Genomic DNA, 18,857 nt, shown 5'->3' on the forward strand with positions numbered 1-18,857 from the left:
TTGTCGAACTAAGGAAATACCAATGTTACTTGTTTAGCATGTATTTGCTCTGAGAGAAAATCCTGAAATAATTTTCCTGCCGTTGAGAGAATGGAAAGGATCAAAGATGAGCATGGTCGGCTGGTTCGGTTTCCTTGGCTATGACAGGAGGAAGCTGGAGCAGGGCTTCTCCCTGATATTGTACTTCTGTGAGAGTAGGTGCTTGTTCCCATGACGGTAAGCGTTTAGCATCAGAGTTAGAAGCATTCTGCAAGCATTCTGCCTTCTTTGGCCCTAGTGACAGATTCTGTGATTGGAGGACAGATGAATAAAAAGGAAAGTATATATGTTTCCCTATCTGTTCCATAAAATCCACATGACATTTTGGAATCTTATTTCTAAATGCTTGACACATAAAAATTTAAATTGGGTCCAGCCCCCATGAGTATCTTTCCCCCCCCCACAAAATGTTTTTTGTGTTATTTTTCTTTTTATTTCAGATGAAATGCTTTTCAGTGTGAATTCTGCGTCATCACAACCCACACTGAGCCTGCTTCATACTGACTTGTATAGGCATTTGGCTTTCTTCGTTGATTTTTTTTTTTTCCCCAAGAAAGAAAGCACATAAAGATATGTAAAGAAGCAGCTGATTATCCCGCTGCTATCCCCAGTCCCAGGTCGGACTGCAGAGAGAGCCAGTGCTAGCAAACCAGTGTGTAGCATTCTAGAACTTTCTCTTGCTCCTGCACACATATAGAAGGGATGAGCTGAGTGTCCCTCTCCAGAAATAAGTGTGTAATAAGTACATTATTCTAAACTGCTTTTAACTCTGTATTATGGACATCTCTATAAGACAGGAAGAAAGCATCTTTTTTCCCCTCATTTCTTAATTAATATATACTCATGTAGTATATATATAATTTTTAATAAATTGAACTACAACTTACACACTAGTGATTTTCATGCAGTCTCTTTTTTCTTGCTTCTCCCCTTCTCCTTTGCTCTGTTTCTCCACCCACCTCATACCCCCATCCATCAGATAACACAGGTGAACCATTTGGTATGTATCATTTTGTATTTTTTTCTGTCTGTGAATTCATGTGTGTGTATGTGTGTGTGTGTGTGTGTGTACATATAGGTATGCAGTCATATACCTACTTGGGCATTTTAACTTTTTTTAAAAGTTGGATTACATTTTGCACACTTTTCTGTCTTTTTGTTCGCTCAGCAATATGCTTTGCAAATCCTTAAGCATCAACTGGTTTAGATCTATTTCATTTTGTATAATGGCTTAGTAATATCCCATGATGTGAATGTATCAAAATTTATTCAGCCATTTTTCAGAATCAATCCATTTGAAATTAATTCAACTCTTTTTGGATTTTTGCACAAATAAACAATACTATGTAAAACATCCTCATACATATATCTTGGAACAGCTTCCTAAGAATGGAATTACTGGGGGCGCCTGGATGGCTCAGTTACACATTCAACTTGATTTCAGCTCACGTCCTGATCTCAGGGTCCTGAGATAGAGCCCTAGGCTCCGCACTGGGCATGGAGCCTACTTAAGATTCTCTCTTTCCTTTTTCCTTTGTTCTCCCAACCCTCCCTCTCCTTTTCTTACAAAAAAAAAAAATGGAATTGTTGAAAAAAACATATGCATTTTTTAGAGAGAGAGGGAGAGAAAGCCGGTAGGCAGGAGGGGCAGAGGGAGAGAGAATCTGAAGCAGACTCCGTGCTGAGTGTAGAGCCCGTTGTGAGCCTTGATCCCACGACCCTGAGATCATGCCTGAGCCAAAACCAAGAATTGGCTGCTGAACCGACTGCACCACCCAGGTGCCCTGTTTTAATTTTAAAACATTTGTTGTCAAATCCTATTTCTCCCATCTCTGTGTGCGTGTACCTTTTTCTTTCCTCCTCAGCAGCGAGAGGTGTTATTGCTCTTTTAAATTTTTGTCAGTCTGATGGATGTAAAGTGATTTCTCATAGTACTTTAATTCCTATTACCCTGGATATAGGGAGTATATTTTTGTATATTTATTGGCAGTGTACTATGAATTATATTCTTTGCTCATTTTTTTTTCGTAAGTTTTTTTTTCCCCTTTTTATTAATTTTTTCAGCGTAACAGTATTCATTCTTTTTGCACAACACCCAGTGCTCCATGCAAAACGTGCCCTCCCCATCACCCACCACCTGTTCCCCCAACCTCCCACCCCTGACCCTTCAAAACCCTCAGGTTCATTGGGATGTCTTTTTCTTGTCAGTTTATAATAGCATTTTCCTAAATTTATTGTATATAATTTATTTACATCTTTTTACCATACAAGAAGTTTTAAACTTTTATTTGTCGGAGTATCAGGGTGGCTCAGTTGTTTAAGCATCTGCCTTCAGCCTTCAGCTGACTTCAGCCCATGATCTCAAGATCCTGGGATCGAGCCTCATGTCAGGCTACCTGCTCAGTGGCGTACCTGTTTCTCCCTTTGCCTCTGCCTGCCATTCGCCCTGCTTGTGCTCTCTCTCTCCTCTCTCTGTCAAATAAATAAAACCTTAAAAAAAAAACTTGTATCTGTCAGACACATGTATCTTTTTGTTTATAGCTTCTGCATATCCATCCTGGAATAACAAGGTTTTTTCCAACTTCTATACAGTATACACTGTTTTTTAGAGTATCTTCAATGACTTTTACATTTTTTCATCTAAGTCTTTAATCTATATGAATTATAATTTTGCATATGATATAAAACAAGAACCCAATTTAAATTTTTATAGGAAAGTTAAGTTCAATTTATCCAGTTTCTCCAGATAATTTCCTGTTTGGTTTTATTTGTAATGAAAATAAATATACATATAACTTTGAAAGAATTAACACTTTGGGGACACCTGGGTGGCTCAGTCAGTTAAGTGGTTGCCTTTGGCTCAGGTCATGATCCCAGGGTCCTGTATCAGGCTCCTTACGAAGTGGGGAGCCTGCTTCTCCCTCTGCCTACTGCTTCCCTTGCTTGTGCTCACTGTCTGTCTCTCTCTCTCTCTCTCTCTCTGTGACAAATAAATAAAATCTTTAAAAAAAGAATTGATATTTTTATGATAGTAAGTTTTCTCATCCAAGAATATGACATGGGTTTCCATTTCTTCATATCTCAGTTTATGCTCTTCAATAAGAGCTTACAATTTTCTTTGTATAGGTTCTATGCCTTCCTTTTAAAACTTATGCTCAGGTATTATACAATTCTAGCCACTCTTCTAAGTGGAATATTTTTCTTTTTTCCTTTAAGAACTTATTGCTAATGTAACAAAAAAGTCAAATTGTCTTTTAATTCTTGTGGGAAGTTTTCTAGGGTTTCGTGGGTTTTTTGAGATATACAATCATTTTAACGAAGATAGTAATTTCAACTCTTTTTCTTTACTGTTTCATATCAGTTATTTTTTTGTCATACTGCATTTGCAAAAACCAAGAGAATATGAAATAATGATAGTGATTGCTGACAAACTGTCTAATTTCTGATTTTGGTTGAAATTGTTTTAGAATGTTACTGTTTAGAATAATATTTGTTCTTGGGGGGCACCTGGGTGGCTCAGTGGGTTAAAGCCTCTGCCTTCTGCTCAGGTCATGATCTCAGGGTCCTGGATCGAGCCCCGCATCGGGCTCTCTGCTCAGCAGGGAGCCTACTTCCCCCTCCCTCTCTCTCTACCTGCCTCTCTGCCTACTTGTGATCTCTTTCTGTCAAATAAAATAATAATAAAAAAAGAATAATATTTGTTCTTAGGTTATGGTCTTAACTCTTTTTATTCCTAGTTTTACTCAGAGTTTTTAAGATTTGCTGCTGGCTTTTGCCAATCACCTTTTCAGCATATATGACATCATCTGGATTTTGTCTGTTGGTTTGTTGTTGTATATAATAGATTGACACATTTCCTGATATGACCTATCTTTGAATTTTTGGAATAAACCTTCTTGGTCATTGTGTTCATTTGCTAGGGCTACCATAACAAAGCACCACAAACCAGATAACTTAGAAAAATAGAAACTTCTTGTCATACAGTTCTGGAAATAGAAGCTCCAAATTAAGGTGTCAGCAAGGCTACACTCCCTCTGAAACCTGTAGAGGATGGTTCTTCCTCACCTCTTGATAGCTTCTAGTGATTTTCCAGTGAGCTTTGACAATCCTTGGCTTCTAGATACACCATTCTGTCCTCTGTCCTCACAAGGCATCTTCCTTGTATTTCCCTTCACACAGCCTTTGTCTGTTTCTCCATATCATCTTCCCTCCATGCGTGTCCATCTCTGTGTCCAAATTTTCCTTTTGTAGAGTACCTGTCATATTGCATTAGGGTCCACCCTAGTGACCTCACTTTCACTTGATTGCCTACGTAAAGATCCTTTTCCTAAATAAGGCCACATCCTGAAGTACTAGGAATTAGGACTTCAACATACTTTTTTTTTTGGTGGAGGGACAAAATTCAACCATTCAACCCCAAACAGTCCTATTCTAATAATTTTGACATATTCCTGGATTCTATGTTCAATATTCTCAATACTTTCAAAATAATTTCTAAATAAAATATTTTCTCCCGTTCCATAGGTTGCCTTTTCACTCTCTTGATTGTGTCCTTTGTTGTGCAAGAAGCTTTTTAGTTTTATTTAGTCCCACTTGTCTCTTTGCTTTTGTTGCCTGTGCTTTTGGTGTCATATACAACAAATCATTGCCAGAACCAATATCAGGTATCTGTTGCCCCTCTGCTTTCTTCTAGTTTTAGCTTCAAGTCTGATATTTATGTCTTCAATCCATTTCACGTTAATTTTTTTGTGAGTGGTAGAAGATAGAGGTCAGTATCATTCTTTTGCTTATGAATATCTAGTCTTCCCAACATTTATTGAAGAGACTATACTTTCCCCACTGTGTGTTCTTGGTGCTTTTACTAAACATTTCTTGACCATACCATGTGGGCTTATTTCTGATCCCTATTTTGTTCTCTATCTATCATATGCCTCAATCACCACAGAATGTCATTCTTTCATTCATTCATTCATTCTGTAAATATTTATTGAATGCCTACTCTGTATCTGGCAGTATAGGAGTCTTATGAATAAGTCAGAAAAGATCCTTGAATTCATGAAACTTAATATTAGTAGGAAACCATATATTACCAGATAAAGACAGTTACCTGGATAATTGAACTGGAGGGTGATAGGAAAGCTCAGAATTCAGGGACCCTGACAGGGATTACCTAACCCTGTTTTGGGAGCAATAAAGGGCATCTGGGGAGCAGTCAGTCAGATAGATTGGTGGGAAAGAGTCCTGGTGAGAGAACAGAATGTACCAAGAGCAGAGATGAGAAAGAGTCAGGGAAGCTGGGAGAACTGTGTGGTAACAAGGAGCTGCTACTCATTCATTGGGTGCTTGTCACATACATGCCTTATAATCTGCTAGATGCTCTACACATATCAGTGCCTGCAGCCTTATAACAAGTTTATGCTGGGAGTATGATGATCTCATTTCATAGAAAAAGGAGAGAAATCTTTAAGTTTTTAAGCAACTTGCCCAAGATCACATAGGTGGCAAGTTGGTTTGAATAACTCCAAATGCATGATTGTTAGGATATTCTGTGGTTCTCTCTCTTTCTTCCATTTTGTTCACTGGCTCTTCACCCTACTGTTCCTACCCCTACTCATTCCACAGGTGTTGCTGTCAGCTCTTGCTCCTCTGGCGATATACTTTCTCTTAAAGTATAGATCCAGCAACCACTCCAAGTTACTTCCTCTGCATTACCCAATGACTTCCAAGCTCTCCATTCCTCATACCAGATGTGCTTTTCTTTTTCTTTTTTTTTCCATTTTATTTATTTTTTCAGCGTAACAGTATTCATTGTTTTTGCACAACACCCAGTGCTCCATGCAAAACGTGCCCTCCCCATTACCCACCACCTGTTCCCCCAACCTCCCACCCCTGACCCTTCAAAACCCTCAGGTTGTTTTTCAGAGTCCATAGTCTCTTATGGTTCACCTCCCCTCCCCAATGTCCATAGCCCGCTCCCCCTCTCCCAGATGTGCTTTTCTAACATAATCTTCCCTTTCAAGAACATGTGCTCAGTTTCCAGTAGGAAGTCAGAACTCTTCATATTCTGTGACTTCCTTAATCTGGCTCTCCCACTTTGTTCCCCTTTAGTGACCTACACAAATCCTCTGCTAGAGCTAGGCCTGTCTTAGCCTCATCTGCTTATGTGATGGTCCTTTTTCATGCTCTTTCTTGCTTCCAGACCTTCACACATGCTTTCCTTCTAGCTAAGAATTCCCTTTTCCTACTTCACATAGCCATGCCCTATTAAGGTTTCCGGTAACTTGACAAAATTTTACATGTTATACAAAATCTTCTTTGATTTTCCTTTGCTCTGTTAAGTATCCGTCTTTGAAAGTATCGTAACATCTTTTACTTAACATCTTTACTTAACATCTCTCATAGCACAATGTTAAAATTGCCTATCTCTTGTCAGCTACCATCTCCTTACCAGTAGGCTCCATTGAGGGCAGTTATGGTCCTAGTTCACTGTTGTACCCAAGCACTTAGTTCAGTGCCTGATGCAGGAGGCAGTGAGAAAATATTTTGTTAGATGAGTGAATGAACAAAGCAATGAGTGAATGAGTGAGGGAATGAATGAATGAATCAATTATATGCCCTCCACCTGAATGTTTTCCTTTACTTCACCAAAGCCAAAGACATAGTTCTACTTTACTAAATCCTATCAGTCCCTTCGGACCTAGATTAAATTATATCTCCTCCATGAAATCATCTTAATTACTCTAGACTCCATTTACTACTTCTTTCTTGGACTTTCTTTAGCAGTTATAACAATTTAACATCAAGTTTTGAATTGTCTTCTTTTATTTTTGAATTGTTTGGTGTATGTATGTCTTGTCTCATCAGTCATAGACTCCTTGAGGGAAGAAGTGGACTATATTTTAAACTTCCTCATATAGGGTTTGGTATAGGGTAGGGCTCGATGAATACTTGTGAATTTATGGCTCTCACCTGTAGTGTAAGAGGCAATGAATAAGTTTTCATGGAAATTATTGCTCACATCATTAAAGAGATTGCCAAAGCCTTGTTTTATCCCACCTCCTACATGATCTTAGTCCAATAGTTTTTGCCATTCATTGATTCAGAAAACATTTGAGTTCATACATGGTGCAACATAATTTAATATGTAATTATACTTTATATGAGTCACTTTTTTAATGCATGTTAATTTCACCTACTCAGTTTTATTGTATTTTCCATGAAGGCAAGGTCACTTTTCATACTTGGTCACCTCTGTAGCACTTAGCACATATATATACTGTGCATATGGATACATGGTACATATTTGTTTAAAGATTGGTTAATTGACTATCATAAAATAGAATGCCACTGATGAATTTCCCTCAGTGTGATGCCTTATTCAAATAGTATTTAATCACATAAACTTTATGTAGGATTATAATTCATACAGAAAGTTGACTTTATAATCGCTCTCTCTTTTTTTGTATATGAAGATTTGAAATTGACTTTGATAATTGAAATAGTCAAGCCACTCCCCAAAGAGAAAGATCTGGAGTGTCTATTGAATTTAAAAAAAAAAAGAGTAAACATAATTATTTGTTCTTTAAGAGTTTGCAATCTATTATGTCACTTACCCAGCAATCATTAGTTGAAAGAATTCACATTAAAGAAAAACTCCTGTTATGTGTTAAAATCCCGTAATGAGATAGTTAATTCTTTCTGAAATAACTGGAATGGATAAATAAGCATGGAATTAAAGAATGGGGAAATTTTACCTCAGGCAATAAGAAACAAAATATTTACATCCTTATTTTTAGGTTTTCTAAAATATGTGGTATTTGGATAGTATTCAAACAGTAATTATTTGTTTTTCCTTTCTAGACAAGTGAAATTACTGATATTAAGGTAGGTCCCTTCAAAATCACTAGAACTTTGCAATTATCTGCTTGACTAACTGTGAAGTACCCTGCTTATTCACACTTAGGAAAAGAAAGTTTAAAAAAGGCCTTCCCACTGCAGTAGGGGTAAGAGTCAGTCCTGTTTTCAGTTATTACCCATTGCATGCTTGGGGCCATGGCAGCTCTTTCTCTCATCCGCGGAGTCCACTGATGGGACTAACTACCTGGTATGTCAGTTCTCCTCAGGTCTCATGAGATACTTAAAAGAGTGACAGAAGTAGCTCTGGAAAAGATGTTTTCCTTGAATTTGTGCAAGAACAGTTACACAGAAAAAAGTGTGAGGGGTTGACCTTTATTCTCCTGCTGGGTAGCTAATGAAAAATCAAGTTTATCAGGCTAGTTTTTTGTGATTCCATATTTCCATAGACCCAGCAGTATATTTAGTAAATTTTCTTTCATTTAAGACAGATATCATAAAATCAGATTTTATCAGAACTCGGAATTTATGGTAATTTTTAACTGATTTGCCCTTCACTATCCATAAAGTTTGCTAAATAAAATTAGAGCCTAAAAAATTAGTATCTTCATAAGTATCTAATCCATCCATTTACATATTAAAAATTAATATACTAACCATAAAACATGATTAAAGCTGGTCCTTCCGTAGAAATACTGTTAGCCTAGTATTGTTGAATATACATGAACTTAAAAAGAAAAAGTGTACATATAAAATATTATTATTCAGACACTTCAGTAACTCAACTGGCCTCGTGCTAGCATGTCAAAGCACATACACACTAAGAGGTTTTGCCATTTCAAGAATGCAATGGGTTAAAACTACAAACCTCTGAAATATGGGGGTAAAAATTTAGAATAACAGGCCTATAAAATAAACCATCAGAATTACAGAGGTAGAATTTAGTCAGTGCCTGTTTTCACATGATAACCATCTAGTGGAGGATTATTTCCTGAAATTACTACAAAAGAATTTGAAAGAAACATGAAATGAGGGAGCCCCAAAATGTTGTCAAGGAAAATAGAATATGCTTTTAAATATATATCATGTAAACACATCACCTGTGTAATTTTTTCAGGTCATGCTCACAATACTTATTTAATTATGGTGTATTTAGAAAATTACAAAGTCTTTTAAAAAATTATTACCATCATTCTTAATTACTTTAAACCAACACTAGGCCAAAAGGAATCACAGATGAAATCTAAGCTTATAGAAAAAACTTAAATAAAATTATAACTGAGAAGCAGACCACCAAGAATTATATATTTTGATGAATAGATTTTTTTTTAAGAGTGAAATTTTGAATCTTTTCCATGACCTTTCTTGACTAGATCTGCTCAAATGAGTATTTTCCTTATGAAAGGCAAAATTTTATAAGACCACATCCTTTGTAGGTATTGCAAATCTGCTCTCTTTTTAGAATAAACAATCCCTTCTCTTGTAAAGCATAGTACAAATTACTGTTTTATCTGCATTGGTGTATCTCAAATGAGCAAATGTGAAGAGGTATGCTTAAGGGCATGGGCCTCCCAAGCAGAGAAATACATCAAAGATCCTTCTTTCCCAAAGGGCATCTTGGTCAATAGCTGTATAAACACATAACCCTTTCTGTATTGTTTTGGGGGAATTTGCCCTCCCAGAGAATTTTCTTTCATTCTAAAGATTCATGAGTTTCTGTAACACATTAGGCAGTGAACAGAAAATATAGCAAGCTGGCTTGGCCTTTGAAGAAAAAATACAACAAAAGGGTAAACATTTTTCATACCTAATATGTATACATTTCTATCCTTCCTTGTCAATCCTGATACTAATATGGTAGTATATGAATAATTTAAAACACGTGGTTCCGTCCAAGAAATTGTAATGATTTTATGGGGTGCCTAGCCCACGACATGTCTGCCATGTCAAAGCCTTACATTTAGAAACTTCAAAATAAAGTTCTAAGCCATTTTCATCTATGGTCTTATGGGCTTTTAACCATAGAAGTTCGGAGCTTCAAAAATGATACTTTATCTATGTTACACTTTTTGTGCTTAAATATTGCCCTCTGACAACATTAGAAGTTGTTGAATCAGCAACTACACGACTCATACTGAAATCACAGGACTAGAAAAGATTATGTAGACTCATTTAAAGCATTTTTATGAGTTTTCTTGGGAGGATATATCCTGTTTTTTAAAACTTTGCCAGAAGAAAAGTTTAGGATCTCCCTAAGAAACTTCTTAACGGCATTTAATTCAAAAAACACTGGAAATCTTTGTTCTTGCTGTAAACCGCTCATTTTGTGATTTAAACATGTATCTCGTTCTCTTCTTGAGACCCATTAAAAATTGAGGGGGGTGTGCTCATACCAGATAGTAGAACTCCATCATGAAGCCGCACTCCTCAAAACTATGGTATTGAGGGGCGCCTGGGTGGCTCAGTGGATTAAGCCGCTGCCTTTGGCTCAGGTCATGATCTCAGGGTCCTGGGATCGAGCCCCGCGTCAGGCTCTCTGCTCCGCGGGGAGCCTGCTTCCTCCTCTCTCTCTGCCTGCCTCTCTGCCTACTTGTGATCTCTCTCTATCAAATAAATAAAATAAAAAATCTTTAAAAAAAAAAAAAAACAACTATGGTACTGGGACCATCTCAGCTGTTAGATCTTTGCTTTAAAATGGTCCAGAAGCAGACTCTAGTCTATATGGATTTTGTATATAATTTGTTGCATCACCCAACAGTGGGGAAGCAGTATGTGATTTTCTCTAATGACATGTGTTCTTGTCATCAGAAAAAAAGTCTTTCAAAATTGAAATGTATATTTATTCTTGTTCCATTATTAACACCAGAAGGCATACCCCATAGACATGAAAACTCTTAAATCCAGCTAATCTGTTCTAGATACAGAGAATGCTAATGCGTACATGAACATGGACACTAGTGTATGCATTGCTTTTCTGGGGATGTGTTTGGTGGCAGCCGTCCCTGAGTACCTGTGTTGTGAGGAGGTGAGGGGGAAAGGGCCTTAGGAAGTACAGAGGAGTAGAGCTGTATCTTTGGACTCCAGTGGAAGGCCCCTTCCAACAGACGTGTTTAAACGCACAGAATATATGCATCACTAAGGAACAGTTTTTTCAGTGATTTTTTTTTTATTCTTTAGACTATGGACTTCACTAACAGGGAACATTCAAGGCATACATCTATTAACAAACTGGAACATGAGAATGAAAGGCTCCGAAATGATCTTGCAAAACTTCATGCTAATGGCAAATCAGCATGGGCTAACCAAAATACCTATGAGGAAATGGGACGGTACACCTATCAAAACCAAATAAAAATGGAAAAACATGAAGATAGGTATGTTAACTCCCTTATATAAGAACACAAATGTATGCACATTTAATAGAAATATATTTTTAAATAATTCAAAATAGAATTTTATAAACTTGCTCTTCAGTTGTTTTAAAATTTTATTTTACAGTGATACTGCATAGTATAGATCTGTTGTTTTATGTCACATTCTGTGCTGTTGATAGCTTTCAAAATCTAACAGAGAAATGGGTAGTGTTATAGTGAATTTTTGTCTCTTCAGACCCTTCTTAGATACTGGTGTAGCAATAAAATATACAAACAAATATCTTTTTTTTTTAGATTATTTATTTATTTATTTGACAGACAGAGATCACGAGTAGGCAGAGAGGCAGAGAGAGAGGAGGAAGCAGGCTCACCGCTGAGCAGAGAGCCGAATGAGGGGCTTGATCCCAGGACCCTGGGATCATGACCTGAGCCGAAGGCAGAGGCTTTAACCCACTGAGCCACCCAGGAGCCCCAAATATCTTATTTTTAATGTCAAAAGAAAAACTAGATTTTCATATGTTACGTATATTGTTCAAACAAAGTAGAAATATAGGACTATGTCATTTCTGACTCACTTCAAAATACACTCTTTATACCGACACTCCAACAGTAGCAACAAACCAGTGGTTGATTCCTAGGGAAAGAATTGGACAATGGGTAGGCGGTTTCCCCTGAGTGAAGAGAAGCATGTGGGGAATTACTATCTGCTAGCCACAGGATCCCTTTTAAAGTGTCTTAGTTCAAAATTTAAGTAAATATGTCAACTATAAAATCAGACTAATTTATTCAACTTTAATAAAATATTTATGGAATCAAATCTGTCTCTGGAGACTTTTCTCTTTCTCCAGACTTGGAAAATTCTCAGCAAAATAAGGTTCTTTTCTCACAGGACAGCTCTGAGTTATTAATATGCTAGTGTATATTGTAAGGGTCAAGAAGGGGTGTAGTGTGCAACACTCCTCAAACTCATTTAATATCAGATTTATTAACATTTCATGGTGCCACAAAATGGTGAATTGATAGGACTCAACTTCAATACGACTTTAGCCCAAGAACTCATAGTACTTAGCAGGAAGACCTCACATACATATAACATAATATTTACAAGCTTGGGAAATTTATGGAAACTTTGTTATCCTCAATTTCCAATCAATAAATAGGGATAATAATTATGTTTCTTTGCAAGAATTGGAGAAGAACACATTTTCCATGTAAAACAAGTATTTCCATAAATGTTAGCCATTCTTATTGATATTATTATTACTAACAAAATTGTTAACCTTTAGAATAATATGAATACTTCTTCACCAACTCACAGTGCCTAAAAAGTTGGTGTTGATGGCTAAATGGCTGAATCTGACATTTCCTCAGAGATATGAGGGGTGGAGGAGGGGTGAATCCAGGCTCATCCTTGTAACTAATCCATAAATCCACAGGACACACCAAAAAATATGTCTGTCCAACATTCTTGTGGATGTTGTGTGTGTGTCTCCTACTGGTATCACCTCATCCCTGTACATGTTAGAGGATATGTCCTAATCGGATGTAAGAAATTGCCACCATTCAAAAGTGCTAAATTAATAGCCTTTCTTCAAGTAGTTCAGGAAGGAAATGAGGACAGATCGGCTGCTACCCCCCCCCCCCCAAAAAAAAAACCACTGATAGCAGGATGCTGGCCAGGGCAGGGGTTGGGGACCTGGGGAGGGGGTGCAGATAGATGGAACAGGTCACTGAGACATGAATGTGGGCCAGTTCTCCAGTGAATGTGCCCATGTGCTGGCCAGTAGAATTGAAAATCTGTCCAAAAGGGTCTCACTTTGATTGTGGCACAGAAGTTTATTTTCTAATATGGAATAAACCCTACTTGAAGTGCTCCCCTACTATACAGATTTCTCTGCGGGTCAAATCACAAACCCATGTATATGTTTTTGTTTTTGTTGTTTTTCCCTTGGCAAGAGAAAAGCAAACCCCTAAAGATATGATAAGGGGATAAAGAGTCTTCCTTTGGATCTTAGCCAGAACTGGCCTGGATAGAGCCCCCATTAGGGGCAGAACACTGTTTCCTATTCTTACTTGTTGGGAATAACTCTGAAAGCCTTAGATGATGGTACCAAGAGTTGTTATTTAAAAGACAGTTACTTTGCCTTTTATTATTTTTTAATTTTATTTATTTATTTTATAGAGAGAGATATCACAAGTAGGCAGAGAGGCAGGCAGAGAGAGAGGGAAGAAGCAGGTTCCCTGCTGAGCAGAGAGCCCAATGTGGGGCTCGATCCCAGGACCCTGAGATCATGACCTGAGCCAAAGGCAGAGGCTTTAACCTACTGATCCCGCCACCCAGGTGCCCCAGCCTTTTAATATTTTTAAAGAAGTAATTTTATTGTTTGGATTGCCCCCTTTTTGCTTTGTTGGATGGCACAGAATGTGTTAAAAGCGCCTAACAAAAATAAGACAGTAGGAGAGACAGAAAGCAACACGAGGTAAAGTGCTCAGCAGGAGATTATCTTAATAAGCAGTTTGGACCTACTATTTCTGCTGCAGACCCCTGTGTCCTGCCAGTCTCAACTGTTGAAAGTTTCATTAAATTAGTTTTAATGCCTTGTCTGATTTCAGTGTTCTCCAGTGACCTGATTTTTAAAAGAAACAGCATTTCAAATGTTCTGAATAAATTATTACCATGTAGAACCCACTATGGGGAAAGCGTTGTTGAGTTGCAAGGACAGCGGGCTCAGCAGTAGAGAGCTGTAAAGCACATGTCTATTAATTTTAGCAAGTGAAAAATGAAATGTTCCTTCTTTCCCTCACAGCACAGCTCAGTGAAGCCAAATAGCAAAAGCTCTATGTACTCGTGAGACATAAAAATCATCAGAAAATACTGAGTCATATTTACATAGCAATGGCTAATGCGGTGAGGTCTCATTAAACTATTTTAGAAAGGAGAAATCTTTTATGTACAAGTATATGAAGAAAATATTCCACAAAAATTTTTTAAAAGACTTTATTGATTTATTTGTCAGAGAGAGAGCACAAGCAAGGGTAGTGGCAGGCAGAGGGAGCAGCAGACTCCCCACTGAGCAGGGGCCTGATACGGGACTCCATCCCAGGACCCTGGGATGATGACCTGAGCCAAAGGGAGATGCTTAACCGATTGAGTCACCCAGACGTCCCTCACAAAATTTTTAAGTCTGATTTTTAGCTGCTTCCTTCTTTTAGCTGAGGAAGATTGGCATAATACATTTTTTTATTTTTATATTTTATTTAAATTGGATTAATTAACATATAGTGTATTATTAGTTTCAGAAGCAGAGTTCAAGGATTCATCAGTTGCATACAGCACCCAGTGCTCACATCACATGCCCTCTTCAATGCCCATCACCCAGTTACTCCAGCCCCCCACCCCTCCGGCAACCCTCAGTCTGTTTCCTATGGTTAAGAGTCTCTTACGGTTTTCTCCCTCACTGATTTCATCTTATTTTATTTTTCCCTCCCTTTCCCTGTGATCCTCTGTTTTGTTCCTTAAATTTCATACATGAGTGGGGTGCCTGGGTGGCTCAGTGGGTTAAGCCTCTGCCTTCCGCTCAGGTTATGGTCTCAGGGTCCTGGGATCGAGTCCCGCATCGGGCTCTCTGCTCGGCAGGGAGCCTGCTTCCCTCTCACTCTCTCTGCCTGCCTCTCTGCCTACTTGTATCGCTCTCTGTCAAATGAATAAATAAAATCTTTAAAAAAAAAAAAAAAAAAAAAAAGTCAATGTAAAGTTTTAAAGGTTACATCATGTACTGGAGAGAGTTTAGTGATCATAAATATTAATCATTAAAATTGCTTCAAATCTAATTAAGAAATAAAAAGATTCTAATATTAAGAAAAACAAAATTGGTGGGTTTGTCATAACCACTCTCACAGAATCCCTCGTCAAGGGATGAATAGTCATCCAGAAGCCAAAAAAGTAAGTTGAGAAAATTTTGTACCAAGGTGTTACTGAATAAGGAGCAAAACATAGCAGGCTGAACAGTTGTGGGCCAGGAAATAATGAGTAGTTCGTCGAACGGGGAGCATCACGTGGAGTGCTAGAAGGCAAGGCTGGAAGCAGGCAAATTAGCACTTGTGAAGGGAACCTGTTCATGCTGAGAATGTTATCCTGTAGCCCAGGGAAAACTAACAGAGGGCCAGGAACGGATGTCCAGTCAGACAACTCTGAAAACTGTGGACAGCTGACTCCATGGCCTCAGAGGCAGAGCTCTGCTCCCACCAACAACTGGGTCCTGTCCTCCTGGCCTAAGCAGGCAGAGGCCTTGGACGAGGCCTGTGGAAAAGCTAACTGAAAAGACCAGCTTGTGAGAAGGAAATAAAAGCCTTCAGAAATAACTTTTAAGATAGCTTTTAAATTGATAGACTGAGCATTTTTTGCAAGACGGTTTTATGAAGTATTTGAATAGCTGCATTTTAGAAGAAGAACTTTTCAGATATAAAGACGACTTAAAGCAAAAGGATTTTACTCCATAATGTAGTCTTTCCTTTCAATCTCTATATTTTATGGATCTTACAGTAAAACGCATGTTCACCTATAAGTTTCAGGAATTAACACTGTAAAACTGTATCGATACATCCAAAGCAAAAGGGGTCATTGAGATACTTCTATAGAATATTTAGGACAAATATTTTCCCTGAAATCATTGTATAATTGAGATTATGAAGAGATATATATTTCTTGAGTCCCTTCTATAATTATCTGATTTTTTCCCACTGTGCTTTAACGTGTAGATGTTACCCTCACTCAGTTAAAAGGTTCGGCTGCAGACTCTGTGCAGATGTACCCTGCAATTGTTATAATTCTATCCGAATTGTGGGCTGTTTCATCTTAACGTGCACATCATAAACCACGTTATTTCAGTTTAATTTGCTGTTCTGTTTCCATGGTAATTATGGTTTGGAAGAATGGATTTAAAAAAGGATATATTTCAAGATCAGTGAAAATGGAAAACGTGGTGTGTTTGTTTTTACTAATTTATTTATGTCTAATTTACAGATGTCTCACTTAGCTTTTATTGTTACTTGTATGCACCACTTTGAAAATGTTTACATGATAGGAAACAAGCCTGTATAGACCGATAGTCTTTGGATAAGAACAGAGAACAGTAATGTGAATTTTTTGCAACTGCAGGAAATTAAAATATGAAGGCTTTGAAAATGGTAAATCTATACCTGTGGAGAATTTGAATAATCAGTAAAAATGAATAAATAATCTTAAGTTGAATGGATTCTTATGTTTTCATGGGCTTTGATGATTTTGATTGAATTTCAACCCCAATTTCATGAATTAATGTTCAGAAAGACATTTATTTGGTCCCAAATAGCTCATACTGTTAGGACCTCTTTATGTAAAATTTTATGGGAAATTGCTTCGGTTTTTTGCTTTGTTCTTCCTTTATTTAGTCAGCATACCAAAATTTAAAATCTCACTGGTTTTTTATTCAGTCTTCTACCTTCTACCTTCTATTTTAGTACAAACAACCAATTCTGTACTGTACCTTTCATCCCAATTGTGGAGTTCATTTCTCCCAACAACCCATTTTTTATCAAAGAAAAAATTAAAGTCACAGAAAGACATAATTTCCTGCTCAAGGTCAAGGTCATAAAACTACTAAGTGTGGAAGAATTTAGGAGATGATATAAATTGAAAAAATGTTACAAATTCTTCTTTTTTAAATGATTTTATTGAGAGAAATAGAGAGAATGCATGAGCAGGAGGGAGGGGCAAAGGGAGAAGTGGACTTCTTGCTGGGCCGAGAGCCCAGCTCAGGACTTGATCCCAGGACCCCGAGATCCTGACCTGAGCTGAAGGCAGACACTTAACGGACTGAGCCACCCAGGCACCCCAAAATGTTGCAAATTATTAAGCCCTGTAGAAATTAGAATTATTGTACAAGGACTTATTTTAGCATTAAAAAAAAAACCCAGCATAATTCTGTTAAGAAAGCCAGCAAGGTTAAGTGAAATAGAGAATACAAAAAGAGGATTATTTAGAATTGTCAAGGGCAGCAGTGTGAGCTGTTCTGAGATTCTTCCCAAACTGGTATCATGTTATTGAATTAAATGGCAAAGAGACCCAAAAGTAAAACACAGAAAGGGATGCAATCTAGGCAATAAGAACAGGAAAATATTTTTAACAATTACCAAGTTTCTGGTTCACTATTAGTCATTAGAAATGACTCATCAGGAAGATGATTTTCAAGGAGATACCGAGATAAGAAGCCCAAAGCTTTTGTCATGCTCCTCCCTGCCCAGCCACCACCTTTAGACATTGGAGAAACTTAGATCCTTAGCCGCGTGAACAGCCGAGTGAACGAGCAGTGTCCTTGGTGTAGCAGTAAACGAGGACCATCCTTCTCTTCCAGACTTAGCCAAGATCGTGAGCCAAACAGAAGTGTGACACCTCCGCTGCCACATTTGCCATTTCAAACCAAAGAAATGACAAGTCCCCTGGTTAGTGACGACGAAGTGTTCCCACTGGTGAGTGGCTTATTTTTTTTCCTTTAGGGAGTGATTACTCTTACACTGATACCTATATACTGATGTACACATTAAAAAAAAAAAAAAAGATGTTGCTCCTTAGATTGGTCTCCAAGGTGGGTCTGCGAGTCATCTGGCCATGCCTTTCCATAGAAGGAAAAGAGATCCATAACGCTCCATGAAGTGTTTCTGTCTCTGGCTATTCCCCTCTAGTGCGGGCCAGAATTACTGGTGAAAATTTTTAAATTTTAAAAATTCAAATTTTTAAAAATTCAAATGCTTGGGACTCATCCTTTGACACTCCATGAGCCCTCAATGATCTGCCTATTTTAAAGAGCAACAAATGATCTTTTATGCCTGTTTTATTTTTTCTCTTTTTAAATTCTTTTTCTTTTTTAGATATTTTATTTATTCATTAGAGAGAGAGAGCACAAGCAGGGGAAGAGGTAGAGGGAGAGGGAGAAGCAGACTGTCCGCTGAACAGGGAGCCCGATGTGGGACTCGATCCCAGGACCCTGGGATCATGACCTGAGCCGAAGGCAGACACTTAACCATCTGAGCCACCCAGGCATCCCTTTATGCCTGTTTGAAAAAAAAAATCTTTTTATTGACTCTGACGTACATACAGAAATATGCACAATCAGAATTGGACAGCTTGATGAGTTATCACAGAGGGAACATCCGTGTAACCAGCATGCAAGTAACAAACAGAACATTGGTGACACTCAGGAAACGCCTCTCAAATTCCCTTCCAGTCACCCCTTCCATTTCCTCCTAAGATAACCACTACCCTGACTTTCAATGTCACAAATTAGTTGCGGCCATTTGTAAATTTTATGTAAATGGTATCATACTATATGTGTTCTTTATGTCTGGCTTCTTTTACTCAACATTACTTCTGAGGTCCATCATCCACATTGTTTTCTATGGCTATAGTTGATCTATTTTTATTTCGTTATAGTAGTCCAGTGTACATAAATGTTAAGTGGGAGAAGACTACAATTTATCCATTCTGCTGTTGGCATGCATTTGAGTTATTTCCTGCTTGGGACTATTACAAATAATACTGCTAAACACATTCTC

General features: G+C 37.7%; 1 protein-coding gene across 1 annotated transcript in view; it reads left to right on the top strand.

The window, feature by feature from the left end:
• Positions 1–18,857, top strand: part of DEUP1 (deuterosome assembly protein 1) — an 80,072-nt gene that overhangs the window by 51,835 nt on the left and 9,380 nt on the right. The window contains exons 12-13 of the mRNA XM_046016499.1: positions 11,071–11,267; positions 17,660–17,774. Of these exons, the coding sequence (XP_045872455.1) occupies positions 11,071–11,267; positions 17,660–17,774 (312 nt within the window). The remainder of the gene's footprint in view (positions 1–11,070; positions 11,268–17,659; positions 17,775–18,857) is intronic.

The sequence above is a fragment of the Meles meles genome, chromosome 8, assembly GCF_922984935.1.
Source record: "Meles meles chromosome 8, mMelMel3.1 paternal haplotype, whole genome shotgun sequence".
In the NCBI taxonomy this organism is placed as follows: domain Eukaryota; kingdom Metazoa; phylum Chordata; class Mammalia; order Carnivora; family Mustelidae; genus Meles; species Meles meles.